Source organism: Triticum urartu, chromosome 5, assembly GCF_003073215.2.
Source record: "Triticum urartu cultivar G1812 chromosome 5, Tu2.1, whole genome shotgun sequence".
Classification (NCBI taxonomy): Eukaryota; Viridiplantae; Streptophyta; class Magnoliopsida; order Poales; family Poaceae; genus Triticum; species Triticum urartu.
This window is the reverse complement of record NC_053026.1, coordinates 576,200,494-576,214,352: the sequence shown is the minus strand read 5'-3', so window position 1 is coordinate 576,214,352 and position 13,859 is coordinate 576,200,494. Positions and strand designations below refer to the sequence as shown.

General features: G+C 50.3%; 1 protein-coding gene across 1 annotated transcript; it reads right to left on the bottom strand.

Annotated features, from left to right (window-relative positions):
• Window positions 1-1,880: 1,880 nt before the first annotated feature.
• Window positions 1,881-7,255, bottom strand: LOC125510884 (type I inositol polyphosphate 5-phosphatase 4-like). The gene is made up of 13 exons (XM_048676166.1): window positions 6,278-7,255; window positions 6,088-6,178; window positions 5,307-5,381; window positions 4,974-5,061; window positions 4,705-4,809; window positions 4,098-4,598; window positions 3,786-3,921; window positions 3,474-3,667; window positions 3,279-3,387; window positions 3,032-3,180; window positions 2,695-2,936; window positions 2,413-2,581; window positions 1,881-2,335 (listed from the first exon to the last, which is right to left on the bottom strand). The coding sequence occupies exons 1-11, from the start codon at window positions 6,305-6,307 to the stop codon at window positions 2,717-2,719; spliced, it is 1,698 nt and encodes a 565-aa protein (XP_048532123.1). The 5' UTR covers window positions 6,308-7,255; the 3' UTR covers window positions 1,881-2,335; window positions 2,413-2,581; window positions 2,695-2,716.
• Between the last annotated feature and the right edge of the window lie 6,604 nt (window positions 7,256-13,859).

Sequence of the window (13,859 nt, the reverse complement as noted above, 5' to 3'; positions counted from 1 at the left end):
TAGCTGTACCTGTACGTATCCACCACTCCAGGGCTGAGGTCGGTGCACTGCATGCAGTACCACGTCATTTAATTTCAATAGCACTTGGATCCGATCCGAGCTCAGTACGTACCTGCCACAGATGAACACCAATGTCGTCGCATGGACGAGCTAATCCGCCCGTAATTGCACACGGAGTACCTTCATCCAGAATTCTGGATTACTGAAGTCGTTAGGCCGTGGTGCAAACTAAGCAAGGCATACGAGGAGAGGCGATGCAAAGGGCTGACCTTCACTGCACACCCATCCATCAATCTGCAACAGTCAGATCATCCGTCCATTCATCCATCCGTCGCCTTTTCTTTTTGTTTTCGTTCCGGCCTGAGGAGAGGAAGCCCACGCAAGCATCCATCGCTTGCAGCTTGTTGCAGGACGCAACAGCCGGCCCGGCGGTGCACAAACTACGTAGCAGCGGCGAGAGAGACATGTGCTTGGATCCACAAGGCAAGGCAACGCAACGTTCAAAAAAAAACAAGGCGAGGCAACGCAGAGGTACACCGCCCACGGACACCTGCACTGCGGGCTGCAGGGCGCCATGCCGCGGCCGGCCTGCGCTCGGAGCGCTTCCTCTTCGGTCCGTCCCTCCTTGATTTCTTCCCGGTTTCCTTCGTCCCGGCCATGCCGCTAGCTCCAGGGGCCAGTGGCCATGCCGCTGGTGTGAGATGAGATCGATGGTCAGTCAGATGACGATGACGACGAGAAAGAAAGAGGCAGCGGCAGGACGCAGGAGAGCAGGGCAGCGCCATATTGCCATGAGCCCCGAGACGTACGTCACCGAGCACAGTCTTCTCGGTCGGTCACCGGCAACGCCAATGTCGATCCAAATCCAAATGCAAAACTTGGGCTTCCGCCCCATGTATCCTACTGCTAGAGTGCTAGTTTGTTTGACCCTGGTACATGCGGCTGATAACACGCATGGCATTGGCATGCATGTTACGACTTATGAATGGACAGTGTATATTCTGGCAACCTGTTGATACAGAAGTGGTAGAATAATACCACTGACGAGAAACAGTCGACGCTCGATCGCCGTAACAGTCAAAAGAAGAACCAGGGATCGCTCAAAGCATCCGGCATGCCTTTGTTTTTTACCGGCTTTATCTTTTACTCACTGCCGCACACAGCCCCAGCCGCCCTTTATCTTTCAACCTTCCCGCTAGATCTCCCATCTCTGAAATGTACTACCGCAAGTCCCTCAGATCTACTGCTACCAGTGTACGTATTGTGGGTTTTCACCAAAGTAGTAAAGCAGTCAAGGGTCAAAGAACCAGCCATTAACTCCGAATTAACCGTGACGGTTAAGTGCGCCGTACGCCGGCAGGTGTGAGATCGCATCACGTGACTCCCCTCCGCCTCCGGCCAGGGACCAATTAAAGCGGGTCGAGTCAAACCTTGTTCTTTCATTCATCAAGTAGCCAAAGAACGTTGACTGCAGAGCAAGCAACAGGGAAAAAGAACTCAGGAGATGCTCCACTTGGTTCAGCTAATACTATCCCGATGCTCCACTTGATTTACCCTGACTAAGCACAGTAACTTCACATGATTCGGTTTTTTTTTCGCCATAGTTATGTGAAAGTTGGCTGAATTTATAATTTGGGTTAGTCGATTTTGCGGAAGGAGGAATGGTTGGAGCAGGAAGAAAGCCGGAGGAAGAAGAAAGAAGGGCCGCCGTTGGATCTTAATCTAATGGCCTAGAAAATCGATTTTCAGGGGACTTAGGTATAACCATGATGAGGCACTGCACCATGTATTCCAATGAGGTAACAGGCCTCTAACCAAGGAAAAAACACAATGCATGCACCGGGCTTCACTTTCCCATTTCATGGCATAGCAACAAGCAATGAGTGAAGCAAATGGAGGCATCATGTAGCTTCTGAACCACATCACCGGAAAGGCAAGCATATGATGACAGCTTTGCAAGCCTCTCAAGTCACATCAACACATATCATTCCCCCCTCACACCACAAAAATCATCATCCGGAAAAACTAACAGCTAATTTCGTTGGTCCAATCCAAGTATCATTCCCTCCGCCGAACTGCAATGATTCTACACCTCATGCCGATCCTACATACACTGGCCGCCAGCTTGATTAATTTACAGGGTTTCCAAAGGAGAAAAGGGGAGAAGAAGAAAAAAGGCGATGATTGGAGCTTGCTGATGCCTCTCCTCCAAACAAAGGGGCGACATTGACAGCCGGTTGAGTTGTATAGTCAGTGATGTGAGCTGGCCGATTCTTCCGATGAACAAAGCCGTTTGCCGCGGGCAAATTGTTAGTTGCAAAAATGCCCAACTATCCTGCAATAGAGAGAAAAATGTTAGGCCAATGTGAGATTTTCAGAATTCACTCACGGGTAAAGAAATCGGGTTTTTACCTCTATGTTAGCTTTTGCAGCTAAATGTTCTCCACGCATCTGTCCTAGGCTTTACATCTGGGCGGTTACTAAAATGTTACAAACATCAGATGGAAAAATATTGGACATTCACATCTGATCATCCAACAGATCTTGGAGCCAAGTTATTCATCGGTGAGGACCGGTCAGCCTGCATTGCATAAACAGAAAAGATTGTTAAACAAAAGAAATGCATATAAAAGAGGCAGTTCTTAATTGAGAAGCAACTGGTCAGCTTGCACATACAAAAAGTGCGATACTTACTTATAGCATGGAATCGCCTGAATTAGTAGAACTTTAAGTTTCCATGGCTGTGAGAATATGGCAACAGCTCTTCCACCTCAACTCTAGAGCTGAAATAGCCCAGGTTTCTTCTCCTCTGGTGGAGAATTTCAACCTCCGCCATGAAAATACTGTACACTGGTCTGTGATCGGAGAAGCGTGATTCTCCTCGGACATATGATAACTGAATGAGGCCGGTACCATGCCACAAAATACGATCACACCTTTGGTAAGAAAAAGAAAAGCTTAGTCAGTAAGTTCCTTTCAACTAGTACTAAGTAAATGTTATTCTGGTTGACTAAAGTACTAAAGAAGTTACCAAGCTGGCGTTCGCCTCTTTTCCTTGGGACGCACACCATAACCAGAATACCGGTCTGAGTTGAAAGAGTATTTATATGTTGGAGGAAAATAAATTCTTCCTTCTTTCCATCCCGGGAAAACACGTCCACATCTCCGCTGTATACGAAGCTGTTCGAAGAGAAGTAATTCAAGCATGGCACTGAAATGAACCTTGCCAAGCATGGCCCGAAAACAACATTTCCGTGTAAAGGAATAGAGTAAATTACCTGATCTCTCTCCAACAGTTGCCTCCAGTTATGTGTTTCAACCAGAACTTTTGCTGACGAGTATGGAAGAGAAATCCGGTAATTCAGATCACCAAGCCATAAGATACGGCTGCAATTAGAATGAAAGATAAGTTAGCAAAAAGTTTTCTCTGGCTTCCACATTACTATGTCGAATAAGCGAAAACAAATACATACTCATGCTCAAGAATTGTTTCTGGTGACTTCACATCACCACATCCGCGGACACGAGGAAACCTTGTCTTTCTTAAGATCTCCATGACATCAGAATTTCTGCGCAATTCATCCCCCTCCTTTTCCCCAGAGGTCAAATGACAACAGACAAAACAGAAGGTTGTATAATGCAGAGACATGCTTATTGATATAGAACCCTGCAGCAAGTGAAAAGGAGTTTGAGAATTTTTATATAGTATAATAAGCTAATAACAATGAAACATACAAGATTATCGAAATCAAGTAAGTGTAACTAGTACAATGTACATCATTTACCTTATTTCCAAGATAACCCATTAGTCCTCTACCTACGCAGGAAACTTTCAGGTTTCTTATATCGTTTCTTATTTCACTGCGTACCCAAACTGTGAGAAATATGCCAACCATTTGTTTGCTGGCAACCAAACAATACCTGGTGCAAACACAATATTTGTGTTAGTGCATGAACTTAACAAAAGCATCATCATGAAGTTACGAGTACAACTGCTGAGCACAAATATTTGTAGATAATTTTAAATATGTTCACAGAGGGTGACTTAGAGGAACAAGCATATGTAAATTTTAATGAAACATGCCAAAATATAATACCTAGAAGTATTTGGCTGCTCATCATCTTCTTCCATAGGTGTTGAAGTACCATAGCCATATGGGAATGGTGAGAAATATGTTCCATTACTTGTATCCTCATCAATATATTCATCGCCTGGTGATCCGATACACTGGAAATTTCCATCAAAATCACTTGGTCTGCCTCCAATGTTAACTGGGTCACACACACTAAACCTACGGTCCAATCGTGGTTGTGAGAACATATCATTTCCTGAAACCCTTAAACTCCGACTAAGGTTCTGGAATGATCGACGGTGGAAAAATGATGAGCTATCCTGTCTTCTCAATGATCCCTCAAAATCAGCATCTAGTTCCACAACTGGATCAGGGACAGGGGATGGCGTGCGATAGCCACCATGACTGCTAGGCCCAGGATTCTTGTTTAGCGTCCTCCTAATAAGTGATACCCACTTCTTTGCTGGAACATTGTCTTCGGTACCAAGAACATTTCCAGCATTCAAAGGAACAATTTCTTGAAATCTGCAAAGGATTAAAATGGATAGTTAAAGGTCAAGCTCAAGAGCACAGTACTTATAATGTACAAAATTTACATTATGAAGGCCTCAGAGGCTTTGACAATACATACCCGAGCACATAGATATCAGCAGGGGGTGAAGAATGGAGCCAGTCATCTAAATCTAACCCCCTTGATGGGCATTTACCACCAACATTCCACGTCGAGGCAAAGATTCTGCACAGATAAAGGAAGCAGCATAATGATACACCAGAATGCGCCAGCCAAGTAGAATTGCGAAAACTAGCTATGGTAACTATGATCTGAATAATATGAACAGTATTGCACCAAATCCCTATTACTACAAGGCAAAGTAGCACAGAGAGTGAAAAATGTGGTACCTGTAATCTTGAGCTTCTGTCAGGCGTGACACATCAAACTCATTTCTTGATCTACGAACGCGGTCAACATTCCGCTTCAGTGACCGGTCTGTAGTAGGCACATAAGGAACAACAGAAACAGAGAAATCAACAGTCAGATAAGTAGGGTTGCTCCAAAAAAAACAATCAGATAGGTTGATTGTCTATATTTACATCAATTTGGCAAAAGAGGCATAGCAGGTAAAAAGAGAGCTCTGACCAAGCAGCAACAAAGAAAGAAAAGAGGTAGCTGCGATTTTGATGTCCGAAGAGAGAGAGGGGGAGGGGAGCGTGGTCCAAATGCTTTAACTGTACCAGTTCTGCTTTTCTTGGCAGCGCCTGCGTCCCTCTGCGAGCAGCTGGTCCTCCGTTCATCACCACCATCCCGTCCTGCGTCACTAACACAAATTTAGACCTAGACCAAGCAGAGGCAGTGAAAATGCAAAGGAAAATAAATCTGTTTCAGACAGATTCTTCATCAGTAGCTCTTCATCCCTGGGATCAAAAGTAGAAACCTCACCGCGGTAAAGAAAATGCTGTTGTTGACATGAGAAGCATGCGAAAAGATCCAGGCAGCTCCGGACAAACAAAACATCTGCCTGCTTGGGGAAAGGCGTTGTGATTGGGACGTTCTAAGTACTTGTACACCATTGATTTGAGACCGGGGAGGAAGTGAGGCGTGGAGGAGGCCGCGTCCTATGTGAAGAAACGAGACCCTGTTCGATGGGGACCTGACCGGTGCTAATGCGTCCCTGAATCAATGCTTGGAACATGGACAGGAAACGTCCGATGGAAGTGAGGAAAAATTACGGGCGCGGAGCGATGATGGGGAGGCCATGACTGAAACCGCATTCAACAAACGGGAACCTTCGTTCCTAAACCGCACAGCAAGCAAGGATGCGCGACCAGCAGCTCGACGGAAGCAACGAAATGCAGGAAAAAGCAGCGGGTGTCTAGAGCTGTACCGCACGGTTGATTAATCTTTGCTAGAAGTACCACAACTTGAAATCCAAAAGGCTATCATCGTGAGAGAAAAGCAGAATCCTTCCTGCTCTGATGTTTGACCCAAATCCTTGAGAGAGAAGGCATTGGTTACCTTGGGTGGTGGCGTCGTAATCCGCGTGGAAATCCTGCGCCTTGCCCTTGATGTTGAACCACTTCCTGACGAGGGATTTGGACCAGGAGACCTGCGCATTCAGAGACGACGAATCAGACGCCGAAATCGACCAATGGCGGCTCGAATGGAACGAGAGATTGAGGAAGAAGTAGGGCGGCGCGCGCAGTACCTTGCTCTTCTTGTTAATCTCCTCCCTCATTGTCTCATAGCAAGCCGGAGGGCCCTGAACCTGAAGCAGCAGGACCAAATTTATCCGCGCCTGAGCGCCGGCGGCTCCGAGTCGACTCTCTCCCCTCCTCTCCTCGGTATGGCCTGGTATGGAAGGTGGTGTGGCCGCGGAAGGAAAGCTCCTCAAATCTGGAACCGAGTTGCCTCTCCGTTCCACGGAATCCCGGAGTCGGAACAGGGGAAGCCCCCAAATCTCGGACTGAATCGGGCAGCAAGAGGGGAACGCCGCCGCCAATCTCGGCTGCCGGGGATCACGCACGAATCCGGCTCGGCCTCGACCAAGAACCGCTGCCCCCAACAGATGAACTGAACCGAGGGAGCAATGCCGCTGCTCAGCACGGCGAGGAAGGAGCTTGCTCGGGTATCCTCGAACCGAATCACCGGAGGCTTGTGGCCGGGGGGTTAGTGGAGTGAAGGCTACTGGTACTGCTGCCGCTACTGCTGGGAGTTGATGCTAGAGTGGTGTTGTGCGGCTGGCTTGTATGTATGCGGCGCGGGGGGGCGTACTGGTCGGTGTGCAATGCAACAAACAGCCAGCAGAAAAGCCGAGGAAAAGAAAGAGAATGGCGTGTCCGGTTGCGGCGAGGGCGAGGGCGAGGGCTTCCGTTCCTGATCCGCTATGCCTCGTCTGCTCTCGCTCGCTGGAGCCCCCTCCCTCCTTTTATCCTCGCCCTCTCGCCTCTCTCTGCTCCTTTGTTTAGTACTGGTTCTAATGGCGACTGGCCCTCGGCCTGCTCGCGCGAACCCAGGGCGCTAAGCTTAATCTATGCCGCAAATCCGAGCCGGCCCCGTCGCCGAGAGCTTGAGGCTCGGGGGGATGAAAAGGTGCGACCTAGCTAGGCATGCACGGCCAGCACGGGCAGAGGAGAGGAGCTGAGGAGGAGGGAGAAAGGGAAGGAAATAACTGGGCGGGGCGACGTAGCCGGTAGCCGTGCGTGCGCGGGCATTGGTGACATGCCATACACCGCGGGTGGGCCTTTCCCGAAACGAGATTTCGTGAGCGCCGTTTCGTGCACACTTGCCGGAGGGAGCGGGCCCCGCGGGGCGCTGTCGCGTGTCGATGGCCGAGGGGGGCCCGGTGGGCGGGCGCCTGCCCCACCGTCAGCCGCGGTTCCTGGTCGCGCCAGTTTCCATCTGGCTGTCTCCTCTCCCGATGGCGCCCCGGCGGCCGCTGACAGGCGGGTCCCGGGTGGCGCACGGGCCTGGCCCGCCCGTCGCCGGCGTTTTTACTCCTCGCCGAGGAAGCCGCCCTTCTCGCACGCTTTTCCCTTCCTCCCTTGGATGCGCCTCGCCGCGCACGTGCGTGTGTTGGTGTAAACTCTCGGTTTACATCGACCGATCGTTCCTCGCAACAACAAAAAAAAAACAACAACATCGACCGATCGATCAACACTGGCATAGGTCCACCGTCTGAACGGGCGCGGCTGGGTGGATATTCAGAGGGTTTTTTTTTCTATGAAATTTCCTCGCCACCCTGAAACGTGAAAGGTACTGCTGTCGTCGATTTCCTTCTTCTTCTAGTAGTAGTAACGGCAGCAAGAGACGTACAGTGGCCTCCAAATTAGGCTGACCAGACGCTGGACGCATGCGCACAAAAGGTTGCCCTGAACAATAATATCTCCGCCGGAACTGCTCACACAGCGGGCTTGAGATGGATCGACAGGGTTACTACACACGAATAAAGGTACCACTCCCACAGAATCAGCACGCGCTTCGTAGCAAGCTTGGAGTTGGACGTTGGGCAAGGCGTCCATGGATCGCTCCTTTGCATGCATGCGACCCGCCCGGGCTTTATGGGTCTACGTGTCCAATATACGATCGATAGCATGCATGTGTCAGCACTCCCGGAGTATCAGGACTGCGGAGTGTCAAGCTTAATTAGTCCTTTCACGTTCGCCCACACACACACAAAAAAAGCTTTTTGTATTTGGTCACACACACAAAAATGTTTACGTGACTATGAGTTTTCCTCCTTCCGAAAAGCAGCTTCTAGGGTTTTCCTTTCTCCCGTTCGCCGCGCCTGCGAGGACCTCGGGTCCTTGCTAGGTGAAGGGATGCCACTCTCCTTTTTGTTTGGTTCGTCATTTTGGTCGAGGCTGTGTAACTGTGGCGATGTCATCTAGTAAGGACAAGAGTATCTTCTGCTGGGCGCCTCCCTCATACGCCCGGGCAGACAGCCTGATCACTGACCGCTCAAAAAACCCTGTCCCAGACGGTCGCCTCAAACCGGTCTCAAACGCTTAGGCTAATCGGTATCCTTTCTATCCAACCCAAATATGGGGTGGATAAGGGGTGGCCCAGGCGTGATCGGATGCGTTTGTCACATTGGATCCGGCCCACGCTGGCCCACCAAACCCACATATAATCGTCCCCATCCGCTCCACCGACCAAACCCTAGCCACTCCACTACGTCGCCCAAGCTCCCGTCCGACGTTCTCCGGTCTTCTGCAGCATGGCGGGCAGCAGACCTGAGTACTACTCCTCTAGATCAGTCAACCTCCGAGCTCATTCCACATGGTCCCGAGGAGAAGATGACCGTTCGACTTGCGCTTCACCGTTCAAGGGAGGAGGCCGCCCGATGGCGGCGCTTAGACTCCTTCCGTCGGGAATCCATTGTGTGTGTCCAATGGCACATGGATCCGCTGCGAGGTGTGTCGCCGCTGGCTCACCGGACACAGTGCAGTCCGTCTTGCGTCCAAACGCGGTGGCGGATGCGCAATCGCTTCGTTGGTGCGCCGAGGCGGAGGTGAACGCCTGGGTGTCGTCGGATGCAAATATGGCAAGGTGTGGCACGGGAGACGTCGAGACGGCGACAACCTTCTCGACGGTGGACATTGGCAAGGAGGAGTTGCATTCTCCGGCGCCCCGTATGGTGCACGGCCAGCCCGGGCGGTGAAACCGTGTCATGGACGAGATCCGTTTAGAGTAGGTTTGACATTGTTTGTAATAGTATGAATTTGAAGTTTCTTAATTAAGGTATCCATATGTGGAAGAGATTATTTGAGGCGTGACCCGTTACGGTCGCGGACGCGCCCGAGTGCGTCCGCGAGCTTTTGAGGGTCGGATTTGTCGTCTCCGGTCGTAGATGCTCTAATCTCCCCCACGTCTGACCGTTGTCTTTATGTGTGTCTATCGTTGTTAGAGGGCTTGAGATGGTGTGTCTTCGTCAGATCTCGTGGAATTCGGCATGTGCTAATCTTCCCTGGATCTGTTTGTATCCAGTCTTTGCTTGTATGTCTATAGTGTATAGTATGATCCTTCTGATCTATGTGTCTCTTCATTAGTGACAATTGTTGTTCTGATGGGCTTGTCCTATGAAGTTTTAGCATAATGACTTATCGTTTGTGTAGTACAACAAGTATTGCCCAGTGCTCCGACAAGAAAGCGTCGATGACAACGGCGCACATCCAGCTTGCTCCTGTGCTTGTAGTCGTCACTATGTGTCCATAATCCCTGATGTAAATTTTTTTTATTGTCATGACAGACGATGAACGGGTAAAAAGTTTTCTCAAAAATAAACTTCATATATACTTCCTCTTACGTTTGTTTTCACGTAAGCACATACGTACAAACCAGTGCATGCATGCAAAAGGAAAAAGTACATGTACACGAAAACACGTACTACTACAGTGCATACGATTTCCTGTGCAGAAATTTGGGTTTACGTGGCGCACACTCGCCAGAAGAAAGGGAGCCCCGGCTCATCCGTGGGCTCCGCGAGCTCCTGCCCTGCGGTCCCGGCCGGCCTTCCGCCATCGCGCGCTGCTTTCTCTTGTCGCGTCGGTACGTGCGTGCGTGTACCCGCCGCTTCCATTTAGGTTTGTTTTCACGTCGATCGATCCACCGCTCTGCCGCTGGTGGCACACCCCACAGGCCACACACGCACAAGCTCTCGCACACCCCCTGACGCTGACAGAGTGACAAGGCTGTTTGTTGCGCTGTGCTGCGTGGCCATGCGTGCGTGTTTTCACTTAACCCAGACCATTCTTCTTCTGGCATGCATGCATTTTCCTGCACGCGTCGCGCACGCCTGCTGCACTGTCGATCGTGTTCTCCGGCTCGTGTTCCTTCTCGGGCTGCACTAGTCTCGGTCAATCGATGATGAGCTCGTCGATCGCGTGCAAGCTGGTGGACGGGTGCATACGTGCGCGCGTGTACGTACGTGTGCAATGCTTCAGCTCGTCGTGAGAAGATGCCGTGATGGACGGTTTCAGGTCTGAACGATTCGGTTTGGATCGAGCTTGCTCCGAAATTTCCTTGCCAGCCTGAAACATGAAAAGTCCTCATGATTCCTTCAAGTAACGGGTTGAGAACAATCCCACCAGCCAACGCGTGCACTTCATCTAAACATGCTGCCACCTTTCATTTAATCTGTGAACGATATGATAGCAAGAGGCGTACAGTGACTTTTCCAAATTAGGCAGATCAAATCTCTCGGACACATACACACGAAAAGCTATAGATATCGGCAGTGAGGCCGAGATCGACATATAGTATCGACGACTCGATCCAAACAATATCTTTGGCGGACTGGTCACGCTGGGACTGATATCGACATGCATGGGTACACACAAAAAGGGTGTGGGTCAGCATGCATTTCGTGCATGCAATGCCCCTTTTTGAGATGATACTATTTAAAATTTGCTTCTATTGAGGCAAGCAAGTAGCGCCCTTGGGTTGTCAAGAAAATTAAAATGTAACGCCCTTGGACTATGGGCGCGGCGTCGAAGAATTGCTCCTTTGCATGCTTGCAACCCGGGTTGAATTATGGGTGTACGTGTCCGGTAGAATCGATAGGTAGAACGCATGTGTGAGTGTGAGTACTCCCACGTCGAGCTTAGTCTTTTCACGTTTGTCTTGACGTACCTTACATGCGAACCAGTGCGTGCGTGCATGCATGCACGGCCACCCAAAAATCAAAGCCACGCCATGCATATGGCGCCACAAGTATGGATTGAAGATTGAACCATGCATGCTTGCTTGTAGTGGTATCAAAGTGCACGTGAACATTCACGCGGCTACTGTTCCAGTTCCAGGGCAAGCTATAGCGTACTTCCTCGGCAGTAGGCGCCTACGTTTCGAATGGGACAAGCATGCACAAACAGACGCCACCACGAAGGCTACACGAGTTGCACCAAAATTAAGGTGCAGATAAACCTCAAGCCAGGTCTGTTTTACCCGGCCAGGCGCCGCATGTAGTAAGTGAACGGAGAACCGTACGTACTTTTGTTTCATTATTACTGGTACACGTAAATTTTATCTTCCCCCCCTCTTTAATTCTGGTACGTGTTACAATACGTACGTGTGTATCCGCAACAGTGATCGGACGCTCGATCAGCTTTATTGCACGATCAGTCTCTGGGATAGGATCATGGTAGGACACAGCTAGGGAGCTAGCCATGCATGCAGGAGGAGCCGCTAGCTAGCCTGTGTACACTGTACACATCTCCCGTCTCCAGAGTCCAGACCTATACATCCAGTGCACGTCGGTCCTGCCATGTGTACATATCACGTGTCGCGTCAACATAGTATTCACCCACATGAAAGCGGCAATACCTACAGTATTTTTTTTCCCAAAGAACACCCCCAGAAGTAATGTAATGTACACACTGTTAAGACGAAAATGCGAAAAAAGTGTTAAATAGCTACTCCCTCCGTCTCATAATATAAGAGTGTTTTTTTACACTAAATTAGTGTCAAAATTGCATCCTAGTACAGTAAAGAGTAATATTATTTGACATTGTCGTGTTGATAGTCATCCGATCAAAATCGTCAACACTCTGTACCTGGATGAATTGTGATATAATGAACGTACCATTCTTAATTAGTGTTAATTAGAGACAATTATTTGGCAGTCGCTTGAGAAAATAGCGAAACGGTTAGCTACAACGTCAAAGCCATCGAGCTATCCGGTTTTCCCACCATTTTTCTTACAGTCGCCAGCAGTCTCCCTCCGACTCACGAGCCCGGCTGGCCAGAGCCTCTCGTTGCCGCTGCCGCGGCTGATGCATGTGTGACGCAGCTGATCCTCTCGCTCCATATGCTGATATGATGACTAGGCAGCAGCAGTAATTAAGCTGGCTAGCTAACTCAGCAACATGGTGGATCATATCGATCAGGAACACATAACCCCAACACATGCATGATGCATGCACGAGTAAACATGCATTGCTTATGGGTAGGATTACAGGTGGCTGCATGCATGCATGATGGGCGCGCGCAGGCATGCGTGTGTCTGTGAGACAGCCATGGAGCCCCCGTGGTTTAGATCTAGACCCCTGCCCTGCCCCGGCCCGGGCCGGCCGGCCGCGGCAGCTTCGCCGCTGGGTCCGCGCTCGCCGTACTCGGAGGAAGGATCATTCTGTTTGCATCCTTCCTAACCCTATCCCGCTTAGTTCCCAAAGCAAATTAGTTTATTTAGTTTAGTCACTCTCCGATCCATGGCTTTGCACGCTGGCCAGAGCGGCATAGGATCTTGCTTTGAGGCGCAGTTCATGGCTGGTCCCCCGTACGTATCATGCATGCTCGCTTAACATAGCTCTCGTCTCCGTTCGGTTCTCTTCTCCCATGCATGCGATGCCAATGGCTGGTCCCGGTGCGTACGTGCCACGCTTCGATCTGTAATCGTGCTGCCTAATTTTACTACCACTATGCATCTTGAGGGAACCTAGGATCCACTTGTGCTTCCCTTGGACGCTGGACCCTCCGTGTCAGCGATCGAGAAGGAATTAGCGAGTGGTTCCTGCCAAGCTGAGACGCGAATGAGTGTTCCTTGGCAGAGGCAGTTCGCTGGCTGGCTGGTCAGAAAAGAAGGACGGATCACTTCGCCGATCGATCATGGTGTTGTGCTGCTGCAGTCTGTACGTGCTGAGCAGTGGTGAGCGAGGAAGCAAGCAAGCATCAATGATGCACGTTTGGGATGGGTTGATCATCACCCGCCACGGCTTTTGGGAAAGGCGTGCAGGTGGTGGTAGAATCCTGGATTCGCTAGCTTTGCTAGCTTGTAGCTTCTCCGGCTCCATGCGAAGGGAGGGGGGCGTGGTGGCCTGCCGTGCTGGCTTTTCTATTCGCGTCGCGGGGCGGGAGCGACTGGCCGGCCTCGCGGACCGTGCGCGGTGTGCCCCTCCCCTCCCCGCGCCTGCCCCCGTGCTCGGCGAATGTTTTCTATCCTGCCACCGGCCGGCCGCCGCCCCACACCGCCGTGCACATGGCCGGCGAGGTCGCATATTGAAAGGAGAAGAAAACTCAGTCCGGGCCCCGGCTGCTTACTCTCACCGGCGGGTTTTCTAGGCCAGCGAGTCGTCGACGAGTGTCATGCGCCACGTGTAGCATTCATGAGGCGATTGGGGAGAACACTTTACACTTCCTCCATCCCAAATTACACGTCTTAGATTTCCTTCGTGTAGAATTATTTATCTTAAATTTGTCTAGATACACCCATATTTATGAAAGGGCTGACCAGGGCATTCACAGTGAGTATGGAAACTCATATCAGCGATGCAGCCGTGTCTCGGGTGAGAAGG